This window comes from Alligator sinensis, unplaced genomic scaffold (assembly GCF_000455745.1).
Source record: "Alligator sinensis unplaced genomic scaffold, ASM45574v1 scaffold1295_1, whole genome shotgun sequence".
In the NCBI taxonomy this organism is placed as follows: Eukaryota; Metazoa; Chordata; order Crocodylia; family Alligatoridae; genus Alligator; species Alligator sinensis.
In genome coordinates, this window is record NW_005841880.1 from 1,612,873 (window position 1) to 1,623,027 (window position 10,155).

Below are 10,155 nucleotides of genomic sequence, written 5' to 3' on the forward strand. Positions count from 1 at the left end.
TTTAAAAAAAAAAAAGGGAAGTAGGAGTAATAAAAGGGGAGTGAAACTTGTTAGGCAGCACAGGAAAGTCCCCATCCCTGCCCATTTCCGCCCCCGTCTTGCAGTGATCTAGGACTTAAACAATCCCCCCCCCCCAACTTTCACGCTCTGTAAGGGAATGAAACAGCTTACAGATTTTTTCATGGAAGACCTAGATAGTACCTCACCCTGAGTCAAGCCAGAGCAGGGACTGGAATATGCCTTTCGCCCCTTGCAGGTAGGGCACACACCTTCAAGGAGTTAGTTATGATGAGACATGCCCCTTTTTTTTCCGTTTTGGCAGAAAGGAGTCACAAAGCTTTTTACCTAACAGGTCTAGTTGAGAGGCATGCAGTCCTGCAGAAGTGTTTCAGTTTGAAGCTGACAAGGTTTGTTGGATAAACACGATCTCTTTTATTAGATCAAGTTGGAAAAATGGTTCTTTGCAAGCTCTCGGGGCACAAACACCTTTCTTCAGGCACAGGGAGTGTCTGCTGGCGTTTGCACGCTTTCCCGAAGCTTAAGACCATATGGAAAGTGCAGGTCTGCTTTAAACTGACATTTTTCAACAACCGTTGGGTTGAAACAAAACCATCTCCAAAACCCACAGCACATGGCTAATACAGGCGGTACGTGTAAGAGCACGGAGAAGGGAAGAATAGCTAGCTCTGGTATCCGAAGATGCAGACTAAGCCCGGCATATGCTCTGACCCCCTTCTCTCCCCCTCCCCTGCGCTTTCATCTAACACACACTTGGAATCTGCCGACAGGTCAGACTGCACATGCGTTTGCGTGTTGTTTTCTCCCCGTTTGCTCATCCCGGCCCACTAGATCAGTATGTGGGAAGGAGCCAGTTTAGAGAACAAAGCCGGAGCCATTGCCAACTGGCAGCGCTGAGTGGGATGAATGCCAGAAAAATAGCCCTTTCAGTTTGCAGAGGGAGAATGTCCTCCCTCTGGTCTCTGCATTGTGAAATTGCAGCCCTCGAATGCGCACGCATGCGTTCGCACGCACACGTGCGCGCAGGGACCCATTGAGGAGTTTCCATGGCAATGAGCCAGGCCGCTCAACTGCATGTGTGGCAATAGAGCAAGTGCGTGGGGCTAGGGGGAAGGGAGGGGGAAAAGATGCGGTTGCCAACAGGAGTCACTCCACTTAATTCACATCTTCTGACAGCCGCAACCGTTTCCATGGAGATCCGGCCCCAAGTGCATGCTTCTGCCCATCCCCTCAATCGATATTTGCTTTGCCTGGAGGGGCAGAGCTGGGAGGGCATAATTACTGCACCAGACAGCTGATAATTAGCAATTCATTACTGGCCAGAGGGGAGAGGAACAGCAGTATGTGGCAAGCCTGGATTCCTTGCGCCTCCTAGGCAGCTCAGTGCTTCCGCTTCCAGGCAGGATTTTACAGTGCTGTGCACTCACCTGCTGCGGCGCTGGCTACTCACCTGTTTGTAAGATAGGAATTATTTTATCTCAAATAAGGACATCCCTGGACCTCTTGGTTGTTCTGTATTTGTTCATTCCTCTTTGACAGAAGAGATTAGGTTGCAACGGACTTCCTGCCAGCAGAGACAGGATTTGCTCTTCTGGAGAGGGGCAAAGGGTCCATTTTCCCTACTATTCCTTTCGCTCCCTAAACCGTTGACATGCAGCATTGGGCTTTGCAGCCTTGCCACCCTCTCCTGCAGAAGAACCTCTCTTGCACACACCCATGGTGGATAGCAATTAGCTTCACCCCTTGCGGGTGATGAGGCTCATGGGATGCGTGACATTTTCAGAGTAGCGCAGGTGAGGGAAGAGAGAGAGTCACTACAAATCCAAGCACCCCTTTGAGACAAATCGTATTAAAAGGTTAATGCCTGAAAATGCCAGCTTGGTAAATGCTGGAAGATGAAGTCGTACACGGTCCACCTCACTATGAGGCAGGCAGGCAGGCATGGGAAATACTAGTCTTGGCAAAAAGGAAATGCAGCCAATGCTTAGAAAAAAGCATATCTGAATGCAGTTCAGCGTATTTATCCTCTCTCAACCTTAATGTCCACGGGGCAAATTTATTTAAAACAATTTCAATTATCACTTGCTTAGACATTGAGAGATCCTTGCATCTCGCACATTAAGCTGCTATTTTCCTTTGGAGTGTAGGACTTGAAAGGATATTGCAAAAAAATGAACAGGTGGGCACAGCACGTTAGGTATGCAACCAGGATGTGTCAGAGATGGGATTACATTCCTTAAATCGCAAGTGTGCAACCAGCATGCGTCAGAGATGGGAGTATATTCCTTAAATCATCCTGACCACACTGGCTTTGTTCAGCGGAGTCTAGTTTTACACATCTAGTTTTCCCTTCAAAACAGTCCGTCTTAAGAGATGTTTGCAGCGGCATGGAAAGAATGAAAGGCTCAGTACCTTGACTGTGTAGACGCGTGTTGTAGTTAGCTGCAAAGGATTAGGGGCATCTCTCTAATTACCTGTGGTTTGCCTGCTGTTCCAATATAGCACCTCTGAACTTCACCTGGTTAGACAGGAACCCAGATTATGGATCACTCGACACTACATCCAGCTGGTCACAAGCTTTTCACACACGTCTAGAGCATAGTACTGCAGAGGGTATTATATTTAACTTGAAGGTTAGGTTATTCCATGAATATTAGCTAGAGTATATGGAAAGTTTAGGAACGTGAGGTAAGAAATACTGGAATGTGACAAAGGCAGAGGATCAGTTAAGGACCCTGTAACTTCATACCTCTGAACTTCACCTCTCAAACATGGAAGGGCTGGAGTGTGAAGAGTTTGGAGTAAATCAGTGATAAAAAGGGCTATATTTGTCCTTTCCGGTTGTCTCATTACCACCCTTTACACAGCGGAGTCAAAGATGCTAATGTGAACAACACTCCACCAGCCCAGAGGTATGTGAAAGTCAGTTATATAAAATGAGGCAGCTGAAATTACATTAGAAGGAAAAAATCAGAAGCAAAAAAAAAAAAAAAAAGTGTTTAAAAAGGGCACAATAAAAAGATAGGAAAATCAGAAGCAAAGAATACAGAAGAAATTTATTGAAAGCACAAGTACAGACTGGCCAATAACTGCTTTCTACAATTGGAACAGTAAATAATAGAGCTACAGAAAGGTACAAAGGTTGTTATAAAATAGTTTTAATTTCAATTCTTTTTTGCATTACAAACATTCTTTGAAAGAGGCAATGGAATTCTGATGTTGTGTATGGTCACCCTCCCACCCCGCTTTCCACAATACTGAACCTGTAATAGCTGTTATCAAAATATACAATACATCTGTTCACCATAAAAAAAACTGGGTTTTGCTGCCCCCTCATGTTTTACAACAGGTATAAAAAAATTATAAATATGTACACCCTTTTGTTACTCACATTCTTTACATGCAAACACAGGGATCCAAAGGAGAAAACCCATAACTGTCTGGGTTCTGGGGTCACCTCAATTTATTTGCTTGCATCTTGTAAAATACATAAGTCTGTTTGCTGACCAAACCAACGGAGGCCGGCAGACAGGTTTCATTCCAATAAGCCTCTTCCCACTTTCTTGGGTGAGGTTGATTGAATGCATTTAAGAATTAAACAGCTGTTCCACTTGGGTTGCGCATAGATCTCTAAGTCAAGGTAGAGTGCTGCCTGCAGTAGATTCAAGTGTACCCATTTAGTAGCCAATGTCCCCCGGCTGTAAGGGGAACTGATTTACTGTTTTTAATTTGGGAAGGGAGGGAGAAGAGCAAATGAATCCTCGCTGGTGATCAGAATTTGCCCTACTGAGTGTAAGATGCCAGCCAGGGAAACCGGGAGCTTTCAGATAAACAGATTGAGACTTTTCAGGAACCAGCTTATTTGGATGTGCAGTAAATGGAACCGACACGTACTTGTCACATGAGGCTTTTCAACTCTGAACTGTGGGCAATGCTGCTGATTCACGGTAACTTCCAACTCCTTTCAGCCACAGGCAAGGAAAAAAAAAAGATGGCAATAAGACAGGCCAGTACTACCACATCACTCATGCCAGCAACCCAAGCAGAACCTTCCACTCAGACTTCACACATTTCTCCAGCATAGTTCACACCCACAAGAGTTCAGGGAGGAACTAAGACAAGTTAAGACTTTTCCAACTGCTTTAGTGTCAGGCAAGTCAGGAGATCTCATGCTAGGCAAGGGAACCCATGACTTGCAAACACCAAGAGACAGACAATTAAAAAACAAACTTTGGTCCACAATTTGCAGAAAAACCCTGAAAAAAAGTGTAAGATTCTTGTTATTTTGCATCCAAAACAGGTTGCAGGTTACAGGGAAATGTAAGGCAACAATGGATTATACAAAAGAGAGAAGGCAGAACGGCATGGGAAAGATGGAAAAGAGTTGTAAGCCAGAGGAATGATATTTCAGTTCAATTAGGTTTGTGTTACCGAGGGGGAAAAAATGACCTGCTGCTTTCTAATTCTTTTAATATATTCCCTTCCTATAACTTAAAAGATATGGGCTTAGAGATTAAAAATGTAAAAACTTGAGCCTGGGTCCACTTAACTGAATTCAAAGGCCACGGGGTGTCTGCTAGTTCAAACACCTTTTGCTTTAAAAAAAAAAATAAAATAAAATAAAGGAGGGAAAAAAAAAAAAGGGCCTGCTTAGCTTAACATGTTTGAACAGTTTCATTACATTACTCATCCTCAGTCATGACCTCAGCCTGAAACTAAATTCCTGCCCTACAGTTTTAATTACAACAAAAAAAATAAAATAAAATAAGAAGTACAGTATACAAGGGTAATACCACAAAAGAAGTAAATTTAGATTACGTTTATACCATCTTATCATTCTATAAAAAGGTACTTAAACTATTTCTTTTGCATATAAAGAGATTAGAATATTTGGTCAACTGGAAATATTGCTAGGCACAGATGACAGCAACTGCATCAAAAGTATAATACAAGGATTAAAACAAAAGCTCAAATGCTGAAGACATGCTATAAGAACGATGGCGGAGCTACGCTGGTCTTGTTAATTTCTCAAATTAGGGGCACGAAGGTGACAGATAAGCACCTTTCTAATGTGGGATATCCAATAATTCTTCAAATCCTAGCCAAGTATTTAGATGTATGTACAATTTAGACAAGCTCATACTGATTTGTTTTCTTCACAAGTGTCCAACAGTGGTTAATTTTCATAGCTTGATCAAGGCTCTAATGAAAGGAGAGCCTGTCAACTTGCTATAGTTGCTGGAATGTAAATGGGTCGTGGGAGCGTTTTCCTCACCCAGACCTTTCTGCTCAGTTTGAATGTTATAAACAAAGCATCTTAACGCCCACCTGAAAGAATGCACAGATGGAAATCAAACCACACACAGATTGGAGCAGTGGCAAGATTACACATGATACTATGCAGATTGAGACATCTCATGGACAGTGGGACACTCAGTAACTGCCTAAGGAGTCAAAGCCCAATATTTTCTTTATCCACTTTGCCAGCTTCACTTGTCCTTCGTTACAATGAGCTGATCCAATAACTAGAACTCATTTCCCTCAACATTCCCAAGCCAATCCCAACATTTCAGGTAATATTTTCCCCCTCCCAATAAGAAGAAAAAGTTTAAGGCACAGGATAGCAGATGCACGGCTCAGGGCCTAGGCCCTTTGCGCTGGGTGAGTTGGGAACTCCCACACACCATGCACGTTGCAAGATCCTGACTCAAAGGCGCTAAAGTGAATTTGCACAGTGGTTTTGGGTCTTCCAAGGCTTGAATGGGTAAAGAAAATAAAGAAGGCATCAATGTGAAACCTGATAAGCTTGTTAGGATCGTTTTTTGGGGGGAAAGGGAAATTTCCCAGAGTAGTTTCCAAAGTGTAAACTTTAACTTGTGATTTATTTGTTGTTGTTTGAACAGTCATCGAGATTGTTATCCCATCACCACAAGGTTAGCAATAGGAATTAGATTTAATTTTTTTAAAAACCGGTAAACTGATTTCTCTTTAAAAAAATAAAATCTCTGGTCTTTAAGGTCACTTCAGCTGCATTTTTAAAGTGGCTTTTTTTTCTGGAATGATGGAAGTTGTCCCATAGCGTTCAACCATTTAAGGTCAAGGCTGAACCCATGAGGTTTTAAGTCAGGTCCATTCGGTCTCACACCTTCCAAAGTTCTAAATGGTGGACTTTGAGAAGGACACACGCAGGTGGTGATTCTCACCAAGATCATGATTATGGAGGTCAATGAGCGACTGAATGGCTTCTTCCACAGAGCCCATCTGGATCAGAGCCATCTTACGGTCCTTCCTGGCAAGACAAAAAAAAAAAAGTCCAAAATACTGAGTTTGCTCTCACGGTCTGTAAAGGCTCTTTCTGAGGCCATTCAAGCAGAAAGCAGGGCAGAGCTGCACCTTTCAGATTATCTGGTGTAGTGGTGCTTAAATTTGTGCATGCAACAGCTCACTGGAGATGTGCTGCTGCTTATGAAAGCTTATGCATCACTCAATTAAGTCTCAAAGGTGCAACTCTGCCTGATTTCAGATTACCTCTCTGACTCCGTTCAAATTTACCGTCCAAAGCTCAAGGGAGCCAGATATCTCAGCAAGAATGGCTCACATAATTGAAGTTTATCTTGTTCCTCTTACTGGGCCGAGCTAGTCTTCAGAATGAAAATATACCTCTCAGCCATCGACCTGCTAAGTCCGACTGTAATACCAGGTCATTGTGCTCTCTATGCACTTACTACAAGTGGGTAGCCCCCACTTCCTTACCCAGACAAGGCAAGCAGTGTAAACACCTTTTAATACAGGTTTTTGCTCTGTGGCAGTTATTACCCAATGCTTCAAACTGGTGGAGAACTCACTGGTTTTTAATAACCTCATCAAAACAGAACGCTTAAAACCTCAGACTTACTGGAAGAATTTGAATCCCTTGACCATGCCACCATTGCTTGAGAACAGCATCTTGAGGTCTTCTTCAGTTATTGAAGGTCTGATTTAAAACAAAAAAAGAAAAGAAGTCAGATTTAGGCTGGCACGGATTAGAAGTTTAACTCTCAAAAACATCATCTTTTGCCATTTCATTTTCTAAGATCCCTTAACGATAGCCAAGTCTTTTCTCCTGCCAGTAATGGAAGAATACAGTATCCTATATTCCTACTAGACAAAGTTATTGCTTTGTACTTTAGAGATGTCTTCTTTATAGATTTGCAGTATGTTCGTGTTTAACTACCGCTGTTTTTTCCAGAGATAAAACACTGCTGCCTTGCAGCAAAACATACGCATTTCTTCCCTCTGGAAACGTTTTACATGAGCTGCTACAATATCCTGAATTGCAGAAGACCCACAAAATGATCTTGGGGAAAAAAAAACAGCCCCAAAATGAAAGCAGAAAGAAATCTGGCAAACGCACAAAGCATTGCCAGCCAGTGGAATTCCCTCCTACCTGCTCATGCAGAGATTTTCACTCAAGTTCTTTTTTGCCTTGATACTTCCACAAACTAGTTTACAGAAGCACTGAGCTGCAAGTAACTTTTTTTTTTTTTTTAAAGTACCAGCAACAAAAGATACACATAGTCTAGACCCCATGAGTGGGGGGATTCATTTGGACAGCTGGCACCTTGACATTCCTGGGAGAAATGGATCGTACAACCAAACCTGCTGCAGAGAGAACCTAAAACCATGCTATAATGCGCACCGGTGGATGACCGCTGATATCCCATTTCTTTTAAAAATGAGCAGTGCCCAGAACTCCCCAGGTCCTAGAGAATGCGAATCTGAATATCAAGCACCACTGAACCTAGCACCTTATTCAGTTTACAAAGCTAGTCCTTCCCCACAGCATTCACACTTGGCCAATCGGGAATGCTCACATGGTTACTTACGGGATATTTGAGAGGTGAAGAGTAGCAGAAGGTGGGAAGATATTTTGGAAGTTTTTAGAGCCAGGTTTCTTGAAACGATGTAGAGGAGAATTCCCATAGTCCTTAGTCAACCCTTGATCTTCCTGTCCCTCGCGGGGAAGCTGTACTGTCTGATGCTTGGACAGTGTGATACGGATAGGCTTCCCGTGAAGCTTCTGACCATTTAAGTGACTCATGGCTGCAACAGTTAAACAGCACATTGGACGTTTCACCCAAAATTACAACTCCTTTCCCCCCCACCCCACAAAAAAAAAAAAATCCCCCAGCACCAACACTCCCAACAATATCATTATTTTGAACATTTTCAGTATTGCCCACCCCTTTGCCATTAGCAAGATACCTGACAATATAGTATCTGTTTCCATGTAAGACCCAAATCTCAGCCTACAGACAAGCAATTCAGTGCAAGGACGCTTATTTTGTACCTCGTGGACAATGAGAATATTGACTATTTCCTTTCCCCACCAGAGGCGTTATTAAGCTATTCTGTTATAACCTGACAGCCATAACAGCACAATCCCAACTGCAGCTACTGCAGCAGTGTTTTCTAGCACTGCTATTCTGCTTCCTCTGCAGGTAAGCTTACCAAGCTGAGCCTGGTTTCCATCTGCCATTTGAACTAGGGCATTCTCCTTCTTATTAAATAAGATCTTCACCCTTTGCACATCACCATAGACGCCTTCAGAAAGTGAGGAAACAAGAAAATAGTCTTTAGGCAGGAAAAGGAAAGTCTCATCCAACTCTACATTAATCAATCAATCAATCCAACAGCAAAAACATCCACAACCAGATTGATCTCATTCCAACCATTTTTGTTTATTCTGCTCTACTGAGGGGAACTGATATATAGCAGAATAATAATGGAACAATACATTAAAGAAACAGATCTGGATTTTAGCATAAAGAAAAAAAAAAGAAAAAAAAGTCTAACTGCCAGAGGACTGAACTAGACAATTTAGCATGCTACCACAATTTTAAACTTCTATAAAAAGACATGCAAAGCAATAAACCATGCATAACTGAACATCAAAATAAGGGCAAACTAAAATTAAACAGAAAACTATGTAAACAATGTAAAAACAAAATGAAATTATGCATTCAAAAACATGGCAAACTGCAAACTGTACATTTCTGAAGTATCAAAAGTAAAATCTCAAAATAAATGAAAAACAAGGTAATAAAAAGTGTGAATAATAACATACCGAAAAGAATAAAGAGGCATTGGGGTGTAACTCTCTTTAGAGAACAGCAGAGCAAGGCAGCGGAGGGACAGGGAAGAGGTAAGGAATCGAAGGGGAGAGCGAGGTTGCACAAATCGTCCACAACGAGGAAGGGCAGAGTCCCCGCAGGAAATGGCGAAATTGGTTGATGGATGATGAAGTTTTCAAGATGGTTAATATTGAAGGGCAGGTTGGTTTCCGAAGAGCAGGGTTTTTTTTTTGTTTTTTTTTTTGGAAAGGGAATTTTTATTGTGGTTTTTTTTTTTTGGTTTTTTTTTTTTGTTTGTTTCAAGCAACAACAGGAAGCAGAAGTACCGTGCAGTCAGTTGGCAAAGAAATTCCGGATCAGGGGAAGAAAAAAAAAATATTCAGGGATGGGGGAGAAAAGAAAAAAGTAGCAAAAAACACAGGTCAGTAAATACATAAGGAAATATGTAGTGTTCCATCAGTCAGATTTATAGATTTCTACATACAATACTTGTTTACAGGAATAGTTAATAAGGTTTTACCTAGTGGAACACAATGATAAAAGAAAAGCATTTTTACTTAAGATATATAAAGAAGGTAAGAGACAGTATCACAGTAGAGTGACTTCTGGAACTATTCATACTAAAATTAAGCCCAAACTATACTTGGACCACTTTTCTGGAAGGAGATTTCCTGGCCTCTTGAAGAAAAAAAAAGTCACCACCTAGCAAAAGGAGGCCTAATGGTTCAAACAAAATACAGCATGACATTCAAGCTGCTGTATAAGGCAGGAATGTCTTCTGGATAGTTATCTATCTCACTGTAGCTCAGAGGAGTAGTCTGGATGGGAATCACTGCCTCCAAAGCAAAAAGATTAACTGGGTGCATTGCTGAATTACTGCAAAATACCCATCAGAAGGGACTGCCGAAGAACTGTCTGCTGTAAGAGGACTCGGTACCGTTAGCGTGGGAGAGAAGCTCACACTCGCTTAATGCGTGCAGTGTGCTGGGTCTGCCAGAGCAGGGGAGCAGACTGATAGAAGTCA

General features: G+C 42.0%; 1 protein-coding gene across 1 annotated transcript in view; it reads right to left on the reverse strand.

Annotated features, from left to right (window-relative positions):
- Positions 1-5,168: 5,168 nt before the first annotated feature.
- Positions 5,169-10,155, reverse strand: part of PTBP1 (polypyrimidine tract binding protein 1) — a 29,909-nt gene continuing 24,922 nt past the window's right edge. Inside the window, exons 10-14 of the mRNA XM_006017454.3 lie at positions 9,125-9,158; positions 8,509-8,601; positions 7,884-8,100; positions 6,914-6,991; positions 5,169-6,307 (exon numbers count right to left, since the gene is read on the reverse strand). Coding sequence (XP_006017516.1) covers positions 6,175-6,307; positions 6,914-6,991; positions 7,884-8,100; positions 8,509-8,601; positions 9,125-9,158 — 555 coding nt within the window. The 3' untranslated portion in view covers positions 5,169-6,174. The remainder of the gene's footprint in view (positions 6,308-6,913; positions 6,992-7,883; positions 8,101-8,508; positions 8,602-9,124; positions 9,159-10,155) is intronic.